This window comes from Stylophora pistillata, chromosome 14 (assembly GCF_964205215.1).
Source record: "Stylophora pistillata chromosome 14, jaStyPist1.2, whole genome shotgun sequence".
NCBI lineage: Eukaryota > Metazoa > Cnidaria > Anthozoa > Scleractinia > Pocilloporidae > Stylophora > Stylophora pistillata.
In genome coordinates, this window is record NC_142532.1 from 21,083,998 (window position 1) to 21,103,658 (window position 19,661).

The 19,661-nt window shown below is 41.9% G+C and overlaps 1 protein-coding gene across 5 annotated transcripts; it reads right to left on the bottom strand.

The window, feature by feature from the left end:
• Window positions 1–840: 840 nt before the first annotated feature.
• LOC111330886 (uncharacterized) lies at window positions 841–19,658 on the bottom strand. Of its 5 annotated transcripts, none has more exons than XM_088744768.1 (22): window positions 17,997–19,658; window positions 17,045–17,431; window positions 16,537–16,590; window positions 15,597–15,844; window positions 15,414–15,503; window positions 14,791–14,926; window positions 14,232–14,455; window positions 14,025–14,098; window positions 13,687–13,753; window positions 13,378–13,587; window positions 12,685–12,872; window positions 11,849–12,305; window positions 11,454–11,658; window positions 10,620–10,789; window positions 10,192–10,416; window positions 6,410–9,896; window positions 5,977–6,160; window positions 5,171–5,496; window positions 4,317–4,542; window positions 3,138–3,199; window positions 2,951–3,049; window positions 841–2,820 (listed from the first exon to the last, which is right to left on the bottom strand). In XM_088744768.1, the coding sequence occupies exons 1-22, from the start codon at window positions 18,835–18,837 to the stop codon at window positions 2,786–2,788; spliced, it is 7,995 nt and encodes a 2,664-aa protein (XP_088600894.1). In that variant the 5' UTR covers window positions 18,838–19,658; the 3' UTR covers window positions 841–2,785. The 5 variants fall into 5 exon arrangements, with proteins under 5 accessions (XP_088600894.1, XP_088600893.1, XP_088600892.1 ...); XM_088744767.1 differs by having other exon boundaries at window positions 14,232–14,452; window positions 15,597–15,868; XM_088744766.1 differs by having other exon boundaries at window positions 15,597–15,868.
• Between the last annotated feature and the right edge of the window lie 3 nt (window positions 19,659–19,661).

Below are 19,661 nucleotides of genomic sequence, written 5' to 3' on the forward strand. Positions count from 1 at the left end.
TTACAAAAGCTGACGTTTCGAGCGTTAGCCCTTCGTCGGAGCGACGAAGGGCTAACGCTCGAAACGTCAGCTTTTGTAATCGTTACGGTGGCCAATTTACCACTTCAACTTTGTTGATATATCCAAATTATATTGATACCCTAGTGCATGAATTTCCAACGAATCCTCTCCCTCAAATGTTCTAACGTAGTTGAGGACGGGATTAGTTTGGCTGACTGAGGAGCTGAAAGAGGGCTTCAGTTTGATACCCAGCGATATACACACAACCATATGCACTGGTGAATAACCCTTTGGCCTGCTAATATAATATTAGGACTCAATACTTGAACGTAACAACATAAATGGGAATTAGGAGTAAAAAAAATCTTTGGAAACACGCTTGTTCACTCTAAAAAGTGGCCAAGACATTGGGCCCGGCCGACTGGCCTGCGCTAGTCTACCAGGCGAAAGCACAGTGCTTTAATGACTCGGGTTTAGACATAAACTGCAATGATACAACACTCAAATGCGTCTCCCTGACAAGAGCCAGACATCCGACGACACCGAGCTCCGTCTACAATTCTTTGGCTATTAAGCGGCAAGCCCGCAAAAAAAAAAAAATTCACGTTATCAGCCTGTGCAATTTTAAAAATAAAAGTGAAACGGAGAGGGCACCTACCACTGAACTTCGCTGGGAGGAGCTTGACCGAAGAAGGGTTCACCTGTCGGTGGAAATGCTGGAAGTGGACGGACTTGGAAGTCATTTGATCTGATGTTTTTTTGTGAATGTTGATGTCGCAATGTCAAGAGTCAGTGTAAACTATTGGATAACCGTTGACCAATCAAAGACGCAAAGGATAGTTAAGCCTCTCAATAACATCACCTTTATTTGAAAGGGTCAAAGCAAAAGGAAAAAAAAATACAAAATCGATGGGATAATATTACATGCCAACCGACCGGAAAGGTCGCCGAACTGTTTAAAGTCTTCAAACAGGAATAAAATGTTATAAAAGGTTGGGCTCTGGCAACTGCTTGTCAAGAAGTTCACAAATTACAAGCAATCCAGTGAAAATCACCCTCTTTGAATCGTCACTGCTTGCTGAAGAAATAATCAAACAAGCTAAAGATATCTTCGTAAGCATGGGTGGAAAACACTGGCATCAAAAATAAATCAGAGCTATAGGCACACAAATTTATTGTAGCATCGAAAGGGGAATGTGCATTAAGGTTCAGCAATGACAAGTAAACCGCAATGATTAATCCTTTTCATTGGCGGCTGGTCCCCAACCGGCATGAAAGATGTAGACAATCATATTATCTAGTCTAACCAAGACTAATCCGGAAGGGCGTTTGTCACTGAACTTGTAACATAATTAACTTTTCTCCCCCCCAAAAAAGTTTGTGTCCGAAACATCAAACTTTCTAATGTTGCTTAAAATAGTGAGCAGTTCAAGCGGAAATATCATAAACTATTGATTAATTTGACGTCTCTTGACGTACATAACAAGTTATAAGTCTTTGCATACGAAAATTCCATAAAAATTCAAAATCATGTATAAGAACAAAAGGTGAACTTTAGATGCCGGCTGTGGCGATGTTTATTTTGCAGTCTACGGAGTTGTTTCTTTGCGTCAAATAATACCGGCTTTCGTGAAACGAGCGGGAGTCTTATAGATGAGGTGTTTGTCTGTTGACAGAACATGAAATGTGGGGTTTGAACTCTGCCAAGTCTCCTCCATGCGCGCATATCACGTGAGTTCTGTGAGGCAGAAGGAGAAAGAAAAAAACTCTCTTCTTAACCATCTCACCTTGTGCTTCCATGCCGTACACGTCAGTCACGTGCGTTTAGAAGAGGATTGCAGATGAGTGTGAGGTTAGGTACTAATATATTTCACTAACATATAACTTAACATATAAAGCACTTGGACATATACGAGATAAGCCCTCTTAAGAAAAAAAATAGGAAAGTCGAAAATTCTACAAAGCGGTTTTTTTGTTCGCGTGAATATGTTTGCGACACTGGTCTTTTAAATTTTTAAGTGTAAGACGTTTTGGTGTTCAACGTCTGACTTGAAAAGCTAATCAGTGTATATAAACAAGAATTACAATCCTGCAAATGTTTTCGCTCGAGGGCGGGTGATTTTTCGCACCGTGATTAAATATGCTCTAGCTAACACAGGGAAATATACCTCAGGTGATATTCCTCAGCATTAAGAGATTGAATCCATCGAGAAAAAGGTGATCCTTCAAAACTTGATTAAAGCTGGACGAGATTTTGTTGCTCAAGAATAACAGTCGCTTATTTGTCTATAGAGCTGATATGAAAACTAGTGTTTGTGCGCTGCGAAAAGTTATTTAAAGAGTAACAAACACAATAGCCTACACTCGCCTTCCCAATATGCTCAAACGTTTGTTCTTGGATATTCTCTATTCCTCTAAGTTCACAGTTTTCTTCGAGTTTTGCTCTTGGGAAATTGTTCGCGGGGCGGTCCGCGGACGAATTTCAACGAATATTTTCGCGCCATCTTGATGCTATTGTTTTCATACGCACCAATGCAACAAGCCAATCGTTTAAAAGATTCCCTTCTAGTGAATTATAATTTAAACCTAATCTTCAAGTAATTCTATAGGTAGAGATAAATACAGACCAGTGGCGTGGTTCTTTCAAGTAAAACGAACGGAATGTACTATGTGTGGTTAAATAATTGTCCACTGACATCAAGAAACAAAACCATGTAATAAAAAAGGCGAAGCTGATATGTAGTTGAAAGTCCCTTGGGCTGGCCTCTGAGTCAGACAGATTTCGTCATCTTTCGTGTTTTCTTTTGTTATACCACGGGTCTGAAAAACATTGGAAACTTAGGAAATAACAACGGTATCAACAAACACACCTGTTAAGCGTCTCACCATACTCAGCTCTTGTAACTTTCTTCGCGTTTTCGCACAACAAAGTTATTGATTTATCACTAACCTGTCTCTTCACATTGTCGACCAGTGAATCCAAAGGAACATGCGCAGACACCTGGGCGAAAGCATTGGCCCCCGTTCAAACATGGCCGATTACAAATAGCTGCCAATTTGAAGGATAAAAACGTCAGCCCTGTAGCTGGCTCAAACCAGCTAATGTCAGATTGCTTCTCAGTTATCAGATTCTGTACCTTTTTCACACATGACGCCAGTGTATCCAGAGGGACAGGTACATTGGTTTGGACGAGCACACCTGGGGATAACAAAGAATATCCTTTGTTCACCTCGATAAAATTGAATGTAACTCAGTCTGTGGCTTTTGTTTACGTGAGAGGCGGCTGAGAGGAACTGGTATGCCGGCATAGCTGTCTTTCCATTTAAAGGGGAACTGAAGCCTAGAATTGGTATATTGTTTGCATTCATTTCTAGTTAGCTTTAGAGGAGTAAGATAAAGTGTCGATATTCATTTTCGTTCACTTTTTGTTTTTTACGAGAAAATTCGATTTGAAGTTGCCTTTTTCACGCTTTTGGGGCTGTAAGACCGTCGGCTCAAAATAGGTCAGCAGCGGTCGTTTATGACGTCAGTGGTGGAAACCAACTTAAGAAAAACAACTGTTACTATTTCATTTTCGTAGTTAATCCCCATTACAAGTCACGCAACTTCGATAACTCCATAACCAAACCAAATTTCTGAAGGAAGAGTACGGGTTTATTATCTTTCTTCCCCACCAGTGACGTAAGAGCGAGCTAAAATGACCGCTGACATCGCTTTTCTGAGCCACCGTACTACGAGGCCAAAATACCACTTTAAACTATTTTTCCGAGGCGAAGTTGGGCCCAAAGACTGAAAAAAACCCTCGAACATTGCTAATAATAATAACAATCTTTTATTAGGAAGCTCCATCACAATAGTGGTTTACTTTGCTTAAAGTGCTATTTGAACTATAAGCTGCAGTTTAAAAATGGTTCAATTTTAGGCTTTAGTTCCCATTAAAAAATGATAGATGGATGTGTGCCACCCGTTAGTTGTAAAGTGGTTAATCGCTGCCACCTTCATTGCGATGAATAATCAGCTTTGAAGTCGTCAATATGTTTTTAGTCTGTACCCGTATTCGTATAAGGTTTATGTTCGAAAAGTCTCGAGTTTTTCTTTTCCCTACTTTTGTTTCCTTTTGAAAAACTCTATGAACATTTCAATTTTCTTTCGCTTATTTACGAGACAGCCGTAGTTTCTTATTTTTCCTTAAAAATTTTGCGCGGGAGATTGGCGCGCGGGCGTCCAAAATTGAACTCCTTGCGCATGCCCTACGTTTCACCACTGTGTTCCTAGAAGTACGCATTACAGATTAATTTTGCATAGGACGACTTACTTTCCTTCATTTAGACATGGGAGATGGCACACTGGTATCTGGCAGCGATCTCCTTTCCAGGCAGCAGGACACATGCAGACATTTGGTCGAACACAGGTTCCGCCATTTAAGCATGGAGGTCTACACAGAGGGTATTGACATCTCTCGCCCATGTATTCTGCTGGACAATCACAGACATCACGGGAAACGCACAATCCGCCATTTTGACAGCTTGAAGTACAACGGGCTGGGCAAGTAAAACGGTAATTACAGGAAATGAAAAAAGTTCGTTATTAACGTACGAAACGCCTCATTTCCTTCTTTGTTATGAAACGTATATGTGCACGATCCTTCGCAGTAAAGCACTATTTGAGCAATAGTGAAAATCAGACCTGAAAAAAAAAAAAAAAAAAAAAAATTTTTTTTCAGGTCTGATTTTCACTATTGCTCAAATAGTGCTTTACTGCGAAGGATCGTGCACATATACGTTTCATAACTGCATTTCATACATATGTTTCATATGTTTGTTGTTGTTTAATGAAATAAGCTTATTTTTTGGAGTATTCCTGTGCAACAATTTTTTTATTTGCTCAAATCTTTAATTTTCTGTGCCCAGGCAAAATACGGAAAATCGGCCGCCATCTTGCCCCACGACCGATTTTAAAGATCACCCCTGAATCACACTTACAGGTCATGAGAAAAAGAGAACTCATCATCAACTATAGAAGCTCAAAGTGTCCTTGTCAGCACCTTAGAAAATGTATAAAATACAGTATGGAGAATATGTGTTCTGATGTTAGGGATCTAAAGGGTTCACCTCAACATCAATAGACAACTTATCCGCAACTTTTTGTTCAGAGAAAAAACAATTTTACCAATTTCACATCTTTGTCCCGAGTATCCCAGCATGCACTGGCAAATATAGGGTCCACGACACCTTCCACCGTTCAAACAAGTTACCAGGCAGCTTTTCTTCTCGCATCGCGGGCCCGTAAACCCATGTGGACAGCGGCACTTTCCCGGGCCGATGCAATTTCCGCCATACCTGCAAGGAGGCCGACATACGGGCGACAAGCAAGCGGGTCCCTCAAAACCCTTTGCACAAACGCATAAGTTGGGCATAATGCAGGTACCGCCATTAAAACAACCAGCTCGACAAAATGGCGTTTGGCAGCCAACGCCTTGGTAACCTGTCGGACACCTGGAAAAAAGAAATGATTGACATTTGGCGATTAGGAGTACACCACTGGTTCACTTTAACTGAGTTTACGATCACCACGGTGACACAGCAGAATTATATTTGGCGATACTTAATGGCTAAAAAAAATTTTTGAACCAAGGAAAAGTTTCCTTATGGAACGATTTTCCATATTTCGTCCGTCTTGGAACAAGTTATTAAATTAATTAACCCTTCGACCCCAATGAGTGACTAGCATCTATTTTCTCCCCACAAAAAAACCCTTGAATCACACATTACTGGTTACGAGAATAAAGTATATGATCACCAGCTAAAAAAACCTTCTGTTTCTTCGACAAATTCTTCTTGTCAGCGCCGTAGGTTATGCATAAGGAACAGTGTGGAAAATATGCAGACTGATGTTAGGAAATAAATGGTAAACGGTCAAAGTCCTTTCAGCAAGTTGTGGCACAATTTCATCAGCTCATAACTACATTACCTTACCTGCAATCATTACCATTGCACTCCATTCCATAAGGGCAGGGAACAGGGCACAAAGAAGTGCACGTGAATCCGTTTCCCTTGTACCCTTTAGGACAAGGACCACAACGAAACCCCTCAGGGGAGCTCTTCTCTTTAATGCACTGAGTCAAGTGATGGCATGGGTTAGATGAGCAGGCATCTATCTCTGACAGAGAAAGTAATATGCCAGTGTATCACTAACTTCCTTCAAAACTGAGCTGGGTATCTCACTTTTGTCCATTTACAAAACATCTTTGTAAAACGTGTTAAAATAAATGAAAACTGTAAAAGCACTTACAAGAGCACGGTGTTTACATTGGTTTTTTGAGGTAAAGTTTTTCCTGACAAAACCCCAAGTGCCTGACCGTATTCTTTATTTTAAATCAGAATCTTAACAGTTGAGTAACAAACATACCGGTACAAAGAACGCCATTTCCAGTAAATCCACGCGGGCAATTTCCACATTGGTAACTTTGACCTCTTTGGACGCATGGTACATCTCTAAAGCAGTTTAACTTTTTGCAGGGGTGAGCTATCTCCTCACAACGTAAACCATCACCAATGAAACCAGCAGGGCATGAACCACAACTGTAGTTCCCTGGATAATTTGTGCATTGGACACCAGCAAAACAGGGTGCTTCTAAGCATTCGTCGATATCTGTCTCGCAGTATTTCCCACGAAATCCCAGTAGGCATTGACATGAAAATTGAACACCATGTGCTATACACCTCCCATGCTTACAGTTGTGATCGAAACAAGGGTTCACCGTCACTTGGCAATGATCACCAGTGTATCCCTTGCTGCAGGTGCATTTGATGGATTGGTTCAGAAGTGAACAGCGGCCGTGTTTACAAGGGCTTAATTGACACGGATCAATCATATTCTCGCAATAACGACCTGTGTAGTTCTCTGGGCATGCGCAAGTGAACGAATTTCCTGAAGGAAAACAATTACCACGTTCACAAGGTCGAGATTGGCAGGTTTCGATTTTATCGCAGAGACGTCCACGATAACCAGGATAGCAATTGCACCGAAAAGACATTCCCATGTTGACGCATTCCCCATGTTTGCATGGCTGTGACTGGCACATGTTGATTTTCTTATCGCACTTTTTACCTGTGTAGCCCAGTTCGCACCGACACAAAAACCATGAAGAGTATCTATGCAAACACGAGCCGTGTTTACATGGGTTTGGTTCACATGGGTTCACTTTTAGGTGACAGAATTTTCCAGAATAGCGTCGTTTACAATAACATTGAAACGTTTGCCCTCTATCGACACAACTTCCGTGCTTACATGGATTCAAACTACAGTTAGTAATCTTATTTTGACAAACGCCTCCAGTATATCCTTCGAAACAAGAACACCTGAATGATGTCCCCTTTTGGTGACAACTTCCATGTTTACACGGATTTGGCCGACACATGTCCATTGCTTGATCACATAACTTTCCTGCGTAACCCCGGTGACACAAACACTCAAAAGACGCATTGGTGGAAATACACGAACCATTCACACATGGCCCGGTCAGGCAGTGATTGATCTTCGTATCACAGAGAACACCTTGATATCCATCGAAGCATGCACAAAGAAAGCCGCTTTCATTTGTTGCTTTGCATAATCCGTACCTGCAAGGATTGGTATTGCACGGGCCGATAACTGATTCACAGTACTGTCCAGTAAAACCTTCATGACACGAGCAATTAAATGAGGGAACACTCCTTTTCAGCGTTTGGACGCCGACACATTTACCATTATAACAGGGATTCCTTTCACATGGGTCAAAGACGATCTGTTTATCACAGAAAGTTCCTACAAAGCCATAGTAACAGTCGCATTTAAAAGAAACTTTCACGTTGATACAATTTCCATTAAGACAAGGATTAGGCTGGCATACATCAACAGTGGCGTTGCAGGTGTCGCCAGTGAAACCTGGTGGACACTTGCACAAATATGTGCCCTGAGCATCAACACACTGTCCACGAGCGCAAGGATTACTCAGGCAGTGGTCTGCGGTCTCATTGCAGTGTCTTCCTCTGTACCCTTGGTGACACACACAGTGATACCCATCTGATTTCGTTGAGCAATTCCCGTTCACGCATAGACTTGGAACACATGGGTCATTAATGTGGCAACGTTTTCCCGAAAATCCCCTGCGGCAAAGACATTGAAATCCTATTCTGGTGTTGATGCAAAGCCCGTTCTTACAAGTATCACGCTTACAGTGGTCGACGACATTTTCACATCGTGGTCCCTGGTAACCATGGTAACATCCACACGATAGCTTTCCGTTCGTTTCTATGTAGCAATCCCCATGCTTGCAGAGGTTTATTTTACACCGAGTTTTCAAATGAGTGCAAGTTAATCCAGTATATCCTTTAGAGCATTCACATTGGAAACCGCTCGCTGTGTTGTGACATTTACCCTTAAAGCAGGGATCGGGCTGGCAGAAGTCCCGTTTATCACATTTATCACCAGTGAAACCAGTTTTACACAAGCAATGTATCCCATCGATGGAAGAAGTGCAATTCCCATTTACACAGGGATTAAGGTAACATAAATCAACCGCCTGGCTACAGTTTTGTCCCTCAGAGCATTCTGTAACAAATCCTTTACTAAGTGCAATGTTAGTTACATCATCACACGGTAATCCAGTGGTCTTATTAAAGATACTACAGCTAAAAGTCCCCCCTTTGCATGCGTTGTAAGAGTTGTTCTCATCTTCCTCAGCCTGAGAATAACATTCGCAAATTGAACCTAACCATAAGCAATCTTTCTCGAAGACAGAGGGACGACAATCACGTGATCTGTTAATAGATTCTAATACACAAAGCAATAAGCTTTCATTGATCATGCAGTTCTTGTTTTCACAAGAAATAATCCTTCCGAAGCCCGTATGATTTCCCTCACACACATATGTGATCTCATCAAGATTAGATATGCGTTTGTCACTCGCAACTTCGTCAGAACTGTTAAATGACACGTTGACGTTGTACATAGAAGACCCATGGAAATATTTATGGTAAAAAGAGATAGTGACATTGAGATTCGTATTTCCTCGCGTTCGTATTCCTTGTGTCATGTAAATTGTTCTACGAACAACCGTCCCTGTAAATCCGACCTCGCAGAGAGAAGTGAGATTGTAGTTTTCGCCCAAACACGAATTGTTCAAACATAAACTGGAATTATAATCTCCTTGCAGAGAGGGTGCATCCGGACAAGAACCGATCTTAATATCACAGAGAGAGCCAGTGTATCCCGAAGTGCATACACATTTGGTTAGCCCATCTACTTCAACACAAGTACCATTTTTACAGGACGCCAAGCCACACTCTCCAAACAGTTCCACCTCGCATAATATTCCCGCGAATCCTTCTTCGCACATGCAAACAGAGTTCCCTCTTCGAGTAACGCATTTTCCATGTTTGCACGGGCAACTCTGAACACCTGTTTCACAAAAAAGTCCGGTAAAACCTTCTTCGCAGAAGCAACGAAAGTGTGAACCATTAGTGACGCAACTTCCGTTATTACAGGGATTTGAAGAACAAGGGTTGACTGGCACGGAGCACTGAATATCAGTGTATCCCGGAGGACATTGACATCGAAACGTCCTTCCAAGTCGAACACAGACTCCACCGCCACAGGGGTTAAAAATGCAAGGATCTTCAGCAATATCACAATTTACACCAGTAAATCCTTCATTACAGAAACAGAAATATCTTCCCATAGTTGTATCTAAGCAGACACCATGCACACAATAAGAGGCATTGCAACTCCCATGTTGACATGGTATGTCGGTCCACGCCTGCTGACTATTTGTCGGTGAACACCACTTGCAGGGATCTTGAGGACTGGATTCGCTTTTTCTATAACAACGTCCATCAATATGGCATGTTTCACTCTAAACATAAAATCAAGAAACAATTGACGTTACTCTCGCAGCTTCTTTCAAACAACAGTTGTGTCTGTGTTAGGTACTTTTATTGCTAGTTCTCACTTGACTTTTGTAAAAAGGTTCGTGACGTACAAAAGTATTTAAAATTTATAGTATCTCTAGTTATTGACTGCGGCTATTAAGTGATACTCAACTAGAGGTCCTATTCGTTTAAACAGCGACCAAGACCTGATTTTGCTACAGTCGCCGCAGATGTGGAAACTCACTTTTAAGAGACAAAATGTTGTTTCTACTTACCAACCTTAATTTCACAGCCCATTCTCCGAGTGGTACATGTAAGACAACCCCCATCAAAGATAAAAAGAGGAATAGGCTGGCTCCATAAACTGCCATCATTACTGACACGTACTTGGTAACTTATAAATGCCTTCTCTGTGTCATGTGACCCTGGTGTTTCGCAAGTGAGACCACGAAAACTTTCATATGTGGCCTTGGACAAGAAAGTCTGAGTTTCAAATGTGGTATCCTTGACAGCACAAGAGGAAATAAGAAAAGAGAGAGGGGTTATATCACTTTTCTTAGCTACAGATGCTGCTTTCGGTGCAGTATCTGAAAATAGCTTCTCACCGATAATCTAGTTGATGATGATACATTTATAACCGGTCCTAAATCAATGCTTACTTCGAATAAGGCTGGAATGATTATGAGATGTTAGAAGAATATGTTTACCTTGACTTCTGCGAAGGAACACTTCAGTTCTCTTGAGTTGTGAAAACCCTCTCCAACCAGCCTGACTTGCTTGCAGTGAAAAGCTTTCATATCACATGTTCCATCATTGTGTACACCGATGAGTTGTGGTGGACTTCGGGAAGGAACAGAACAATCATCGCTTGTGTAACCTGATAAAAGAAAACTTCGTGGATAACATAACCCTAACAATAGATAAGAATATTGATCTCTCGCGTTCGATTTGACGCTTAATTAACGTAGGTAGTGGTTACTGCCCGTTATGCCAGATGACATAATAGGGCATCTACGAAGGTCCTCTCTTCAATTGTCCAGTGAGCGCTATACGCGTCATGCTGTTCCTTCCTCAGAAAATGTTTGATCCATCTCCACCGCCCTCTGAGGGGACAGTTCCCACTACCGCCTCCCGATTAGCTCAATTGGTTAGAGCGCCGGATTGTGTTGTGCGGGAGTTCGAAGGTTCGAGCCCCGGCTGGACCAATACTCGTGGTCTTAAAATAAGTGAGGGGAATTTGCTACCTTTCTATAATCAAGAAATGGATAGATATACTAGTCTTCTCGGATAAGGACGAATAAACCTTAGGCCCCGTCTCCTGCAGGGTTAGGGGTAGGAAACGTCAATTTTCCACGCACTGTGTGATGGATGTCGTCCCCTAGGTTGGATGGGTGGGTGTTGGCCCTGAAAAGCCCCTATGGGGAGTGGTCAATTAACCTATGTATGAATGTATGTGCTCCTGCTGTCACTGAGTAAGCTCTTGAGATAGTGTTACTCAATTAACGTGAAAACATCGACACATTCTTAAAACTCTGGCATACCTCGCCGACATTTACAGGCTCCATTGATACACCTTCCTCGTTCACTACACAGTCGTGGGCACATAACGTTTTTTATCCTCCTTGGTGTCAGCCCTTCAGTTGAGATAGACTTCTCCCACAGGGAGGTATTTTTCAGAAATGTGTCTTCACACGTGTCTTGTAATATTGAAGCTACTCCCCAGGCCATGCCTAACACACCGGTGAACTAAAACCACATCGGTGTAATTGGATTAGAAGCGTCAAAAGCGTCAATAAGATAAAGAATAAAGAGAATGAGAAGGGGCAGGAAAATATGAAGGAAAGCACACGCAGATACCAGTTCATACAAACACATCAACATGCAAAAACGGACACGGTTACTAGAAGTAACAACAAAGAAGAAGCAATTGCAGTACCCTCGTGTCTCTTATGCAAATTCTCTTAAGTTGATCGACAGTACGCTGACCAACTAAATGAATGCAAGCTTTTCCTAGCGGGGTGTCAGTCAACAGCCTCTTGCAGTAACTAACGATAGCCAAGACAGCTAAAAATGTGTCAGGTCTTCCTTCCTCTGATAGGTTTGATTGGTTTGTGGGATGGTATAAGAGAGGGGGATAGCCATCTGACCGGTTACTTCTACGCTCAAGATCACGGCCGATTTGTAGCGCGTGAACTCTTCTGGTGATATCTCTTTCACGGAATAATGCTGGCCATATCACATGCTGGTGTCTTCTACACTTTAACTCACAGGAAGCACACTTCCTTTTCTTTTCAATATTGCTGTTTAAGGTACACAAACAGAAGGGCTTTTCCGTCCGGTGTTGTCGATAATGTACCGGTTTATGATTAAATAAACTATGGGCGTCAAGAATCCTGTCAAAAAAAATTACCACTGTTGTAATGATGGGTTGGTTTTTCTCAAGGGTTAACCCTTTAACTCCCATGGATGACCGAGAGAGAATTTCTCCTAACAAAAGCAATACAATATCAAGTAGACTAGTAATGAGAATAAAGAAAAATTCAATTCGGCGATGATTACTTGACCCACTACCAAATTCTCTAACTTACTGACAACATAGGATTTGTATGGCAGACAGTAAGGAGAATTATTAATGAGATCTGGTAATGAAATGAGTTAGAGGGTTGGAGTTAGTTCAACTGAACTTCAATCAGGAAATGAAAGTAAGTGATCAAGATTTCGAGTGGTGGGAGGTGGTGTGGAAGGGGGGGGGGGGTGCGGGGGCGGTTTTACCTCCACTGTTGTGTTTCATTCATCTCAAGTGGTAAACCTTCATTTGGTGTTTGAGAAGAACTGCTGACCTCACCGAGGCTACATAAACCTGTCACTTGATTCAGGTCTCGTCCAGACGATTGTATTTGTACATTCAATCCCCAATTAAACACATCCACTCGAACATAAACTCCTGAAGGAAAATACACCTACAAAGGAAGTAATAGATCAAAGTTACTGGTCACGCAAAGATGTGTCTCAGCAAGTCGAATTTTCTTCAAGAAACGAAAACCTAATTGGTTTCCCAAGTCTGTACTCGAGCCACCAACCAGCCGGAGCTTATCGTAGTTTCCATAACATGGAAAAACAAGGAGTATTACTACTTTTCCGCCCCCCCCCCCCCCCAATGGGATGTCAGTTCATTGCAAGGTTACCCTCCTCACCCTGGCATTACATGAGGCTTAAAGGCCCTGGGAACGAGGTTGTCCATTATTGGGCGCGAGGAGACACTGTGACAGTAAAGTGTTTCGCCTAAGAACACACCTTATTGACCCGGCTAGGTCTTGCACCCAGACCTCTCTCGACCCGGTGTCCAGCCACTAATCATTAGGACCCCGAGTCTCTCACAAAGGAGACCCAGCTAGGAAAAGGAAAATATCATATTCGTCGCGTCACGACTTTTTATAACTCAATTGTTGGTGTTTATTCACCCACCGTGTACCGTTTTCCTGCTAGAGCCTCTGTTATCCGTACTCCTTTTGCAAGAGGAGGCCTGGACCTAACAGATATTTGGACACTGGTCTCTGCAAATCTTCCACGACACATATTGATCTCGATTACGTCATCTCCATCTCTTACAGCGACTCCGCATGCGCAAAATCCCCGGTTTGAAGACCTGCTACAAGCCCACAATCGCGTGTGAACCTGTAATGGGTTGAACAAACAATGAATGATACTTGCGCTCAGGACCTACTAAATAAAAATTCACCAAACTATTCTACTACAACAACAACTATTGCAAACCTCAAACAGCCTGGCTGCACTTTTATACAACAGGAGTGTTGTTGCTCCTGTTGAAATCCGGTAATACCTGTTAGAGTTAGCAAGTAGAAAATACTCATAAGTCGAAAAGGCCTTCGTATGAGAGTGAGGTACAAAGCTATTCAGAGGTGTTGATACTGTTTACTTTGCCTATAATGTATTCATTATTAATCCGTTTATCAGTTTATAGTCTGCCTATCTAACAAAGTGGATGAATGAAACCTAGATCAGAAACGAAGCGGAAAAAAAGGTTCCAACCCGCTCTGTACTTCAGAAGTGAGTTACTCTTGCGAAAACCACCTTCATCGATAAACTCTGACCTGCCGGTTAGCGTCTTCATGTAAGACTCCGTAAAGAGGTAACATCGAGGGGTTTTCACATCTTTAGAGAGAACCTGTAAAAATGAAATACCAGGACGAAATCTGAATGACATAAGATCGTGAGCACTAAGATAAGCTTTCTATTAAATAAACAAACAAAATTTGTATATATATGTGTAGCATTTGCTTCGAAAGAGTAATACTTACGAAAACGTCAGCTGGATCGTAAGAATTCCAAAGTAGCGACTGGCTCCTGGTAGGCTCAGTTACAATACGTGTCCTGCGGTCTCCGTCATCGATGTAGTCTGATACAGCAACAAATCTAACAACCTTGCGCCCACAGTCACGGCGAGAGCAGGGTTGCGGTTTCAGTATTACTTCACAGGTGGATAGGGCTATATCTGACGTTGATGACATCTGTAGATTGTCTACTGAGTAGAGACAACAAAGCGGACAGACCAGTTAGCTACACTTCAATATCGGTGTTTCGTTCACGCGCGGAATACATCGTCAAATGTGTGCGCATGGGCAGGGCTGTTGTCCTCAGAAACTTTAGCAGAAGTTATCATCAGAGTCAAGTGAAGAGTTGTTAATAGTCGAGTGTATGAAATCCAGTTCGTGTGAATTGATTGGTCGTGATTGGTCAGTTTCGACCCGTCGGTAATGTTAGGTCGTTGGGATCGGTTCGTTTGTGGTGTACATGTCGTAAAGAAGTCGTTCGTAGGGTGCCATTTACTGCAAACTATCACAGTTGTATACTTCATACCTACTGGTACCAAGTGCATTGATATCCGTATCGTGCAGTTGGGGTGGTCCGGCTGACAGATAAGGGGCACGGTAAGTCTCAAAGTGAATTCCCTGATTTTATGATCCTCTGAGGTGACAATGAACGGAGGTTCAACCTGTCAGAAATGATGACATCATTTGGTTACTGGCGGGTACTAAGTAGAGAGGACGCTGAAATGGCAGTGCCATAATCTATACTCGAGCCAAGTCGCCCACCATCCGGAGCTTATCCGGGTTTCTTTGGCATGAAGCAGCTAAGAGTGTCACTACTCCCCCCTGGATGGGATGCTAGTCCATCGCAAGGTTACCCCTCTGTTTAAAGAATATTATAAAAATGACAAGCAAAACGAGAAATAGAAATTTTGGTATCTGCTCAACTTATTGTAGGAAAGTAAAGCAAAGGAGAGTTGATATATGTTTTACATCGTTAAAAGGTCCATTTTTCTACGTCCAGCCGAATGCCCTGAAAATATGTCACATTCTCTTTGATTATGACTTTTTACTGAAACTGGTCGAGAGGGCCTACAAAGCTTTCCAGAAGGCTCACAAGCCCAATTTACCACCGTAAGTCTAAGCCAAATATGGGAGAAGAGTTAGACTTGCCTTAATTCCAACGAAGAAATTGTCGCTGGAGAAAGTAGGACTTGTTCGTTCTGGACTCTCTAAGAAAAATGCCATCACTTCACAAATGATCTGAGGATAAACAAACAATACTCATAACTATAAATTAACACAACTGCTCATAACCACAAATTCATCTTAAAATTAACACAGAGCAGCACTAACTCTGTCACCGAGGTAAAACTCAGCTGACTTGGTGCTCATCACCACCGCGGTCTCTTCAGTCCTGTTGGTCAGCAGTACCAGTTTCCCAGGCTTCCCACCCAAGAAGCTCATGAGTTTATACCACGTGACTTTGTACCCAACTTTATAGGGTCCTGGAGCCAAGATATCGTACGTACACAGAAGATGGATTGATTCACTTGCCAGGATTTTATCCGGGGGGATTACTGGTGTTATCTGTGGGGGGCCATCTAGGATGGGATATTGTTCACGAACTGTGAAGAGATATTTAAGATGATAGTATTTCATGCATAGACAAGCAAGAAAAAGTTATGTGATATCACGACAATGTAGGAAGTTTAAGAAGCCAAACAGTTCTATTTTACAAATATGTTAGGAGTTAATTATACACTTACACACACGCGTGGATGGACATAAACGAAAGGCATCTTCAATATATAAACACTACCACGAACGGCACAGCGAAGTCCCGAAAGACCTACTGAAACGTTTTAGCACCTTACACCTTCACAAGTTCGATTGATTGGTGAACGAAATGCTTTTCATCAGAGACCTAAAACCCACTCTGAACGTGCAAAGCGATTCCATTCGCGCAAAAGTATTTGTATAATTAGCTCCTAACATATTTATGCTAATTTAGTGTTACACCTTGCCGCAAACTTTGTAATTTTTATTTCTCCTTGACAATGGCGTCATGAAGACACCGAAACGTCGGTTTTTATTGTTGGTTTTTGCTTGTCTTTGCATTTCCAAATCTTTATTGATAAGTATTTAATGAAGATAACTTTATATTCCGTGTTGTAAAATAGAACTGCTTAACTTCTTAAAGTTCCTACATTGTCGAGATATCACATAACTTTTTCTTGTTGCGCTCTACATTAATGTATTTTCTCGTCTAACCCACAGCTGACGAATTTCTTACCTCTACATTTTGGTGCATATCCTATTTTACCGGGTCCACAAGGAACTTTGCCGGCTGGAAAAAAAAAAAAAAAACACAAGTCCTTTCTTAAGCATATTTTTGGCTTTTCGCTCGCTTAAGCTAAAATGAAACCCTGGACAACGTGCGGTGTTGTCGCTGGGTGAGTGCACAGCGGAGCTGCACTGATTTTTACTTTTTTAGGGAATCTATATCTTTAAGGCAGTAGATGCACCCTGTTTGGTCGGTAGATACGTTTAGACGAGAGTATGTAAACACAGAAGTGAACTTTTTTGGTCTCACGGATGTTTTTTCGGAATATTTAATGTAAGCAAAGATGAATTTTTGTGTTTACATTGCCTCGTCTTAGGTAACATTCGGGAGGTTGACAAAATACGAGATAGTTTAGCAACCCGAGATACTTCCTTGAGTTAAGTTTGAAAAAGAAACATAGAATAACACATCTATAAGGGTGGAATTGCTTGCCTGACACAGTTCAAATTTTAATCACCTGATTTAGCGCAGTAAGCCGAACAATCGTCCGTACTCTGTAAACGATAAACAACGAAGCCACCACAATGAATCACGTGAACAGGTAACCGCCACAAGCAACAAAACCTGTCCACCCCCTTCCACGCTACACATGCGCTACCATTCCTTTCCTCTCCAAACTCGGGATGTCCCGCGGGTGGCAACCATATCTGAGCATGAGTACCACACGAACCAATTTCAGGGCAGCTCGTAGGAATTTCGGCGGGAATCCCATCAAGCTCCAACTTGTACCAGGCCTCCTGTAACTTGTTATCACACAGGGGAAGGACAGAGTCCACTTGATTGGACTGCGCACGCGTAGGAATGTCAAGAATTTTGTGACCTGATGGGTGACATTGTGGTCTGTCTGCGGTAAAAAATAATGACGACAAGTTTCTGTGATGCAGAAATGACGTCGCTGAGGAGCGAGTGCGTGTCTAAAGCGGATGAACTGATATCTCGGTCACCTTTTGTTTTTGCTTGGTATGTGCTGTTGGCCTCTCGAAACCTAGACTAAACTATTCTATGGCCACTTATAGACCCCATCTTAATTACTTTTGGGCAAATGTAATTTTCGCAATCCCAACTTAACCTTATAATGCCATTTAAAACAAAACACGACTTTAAACACGGTAACAACTTTCAAGCCGGAAATCTTCCCATTTCTAAATCCCTACTTGACAGAATTTTTTTACCTCGCAATTCCCGAAATTGTGCGACCCCTTCCTGGTACCTCAACTGAAAATGTAACCCCATTAAAGTCAATCCAGTTGGGAAATGCGATCCCATTCAGGCACACCCCCATTGGCCTATTATTAGGAAGTGCTCCCTCCCCCGCTCCCTGGGGAAATAAAGTAACCTTAATGATATATTATGTATTGTTCAGCTTTTAATAATCGTAATAATAGTAATAAAAATCATCTTCCTCCCACCTCCAGCTGTGAAGAGTTTTTGAATCCATTGAAGCACATCAGGGTCAATTCTTGAAAATAACGCGACGTCTCTGGTAGCGGAAGAACAAGTCTGTCCGTATGTGTAAACACCGACTACAAACCAATGACCGTCCTGTTTGACGACAACTGGACTTCCTTGGTCAGTTGAACAAATTCCTTTCTTTCCAGCTACGGCACACCACGATTCATCTAACAATTTTCCCATGCTCCTGTCCCTGAAACTCCGTTGACAATCTCGGCCAGCAGTTAATAAAACGTCACTTTGGAGGAGCGTTTTATACTGGGAGCTTCGCCCAGATAAGTAACCCCATCCCGTAATCTTTCCGAGTAGACGGTTCGAGACCTTGTTAGTCTCAAAATCTGGTAGTTTCGCGTGAGATACAGGATGATCATCGGGCAGCATAACTTTGCGTGCAAGGTACAGCAGACCGACGTTACCTGTCGAAGCTGAAGCGTTATACTTAGGATATACAAGCGCTCTCAGCACCGGCGCTGTGTCTTCGCCTGATGCTTGGAGATCGACATGATGATTTCCAACTCTGATGAACACCGTCGAATGATCGCTATCGTCATTGCGCTTTAGGTTCAATTTCTCTTTCACCAGTCTAGTACACAAAGCTGATGATAAAATCCATCGCTCCTGAACTAAAACTCCGCTACATTTTACAGAACTCACGAACACATGCCAAGGAAATCTTTCTCCCAAGGGATGATGCGTTTGATTGCGTGAATTGAATGAGTTGTGTACGTCGTAAGAGGATGTTATCGCTAGAAAATACAGAGCCAACAAGATGTCGAAGGCGGCCATCGTACTTGGCATCTCTGTAATACGTGTTCCGCTTCCGACTTTATGCTGACGGCTTATGCCCTTAATGGTTTTATTATTTACCACACGGGGTAATCGGTAAATATTTGTGGGTCGTCACTGGCCATACCGCTAATCGGCTCTCATTACCAAAATAACAGCTTTTTGCAAAAGCGTACACTTACTTGATGGATGTGGAAAGTGATATGTTTCCTGGCGGCAGATCAAGTAAATCTGTAGAACATTTGCTTGCTATTTGAAGTTTATTACTAATAACAGGAAAATATTCTTAAAAAATTACTTCTCTTGAATATGTCTGCAATCGACAGAGAATTAAAAACTTCAACGTCATACCTTTCGCATTAAATCCATTTAGCAATCGAAGGTGACCACGAAACTACAAAGGGTCACGAAAGGTCAAAAACTCCTTGTCACGTATTTTCATTTCACGCACAGAAATACCTTGAACACGAAGGCGTTTGAGGAGATCTTCTTCACTCTGAATTCAACAATGACGTGACAAAGAAGGAATTTACTCGCACGAAAATGTTTTTAACCATGACAGTCCAAAGATCAAATCAACAAGATTTACGATTAAAGTGTATATGACATGAAATTTTTTTTTTCTTTTCTGCTAGTTCGATATATAAAACAAACGGTTCGAGAGTTAAAAATCGTTGAAAATAATTATAAACACATAGTTTTCGTTAAACTACGCGCTAAGTTGGCTTAAAATTTGTCCCCTCGAACGCGCGGCCGAAAGGTCACGTGAACTTAACGTGTGACGTCAGGTTGTTTGACTCTCATTAGACCACTTTCACAAGTGGCTGCCGGATTAA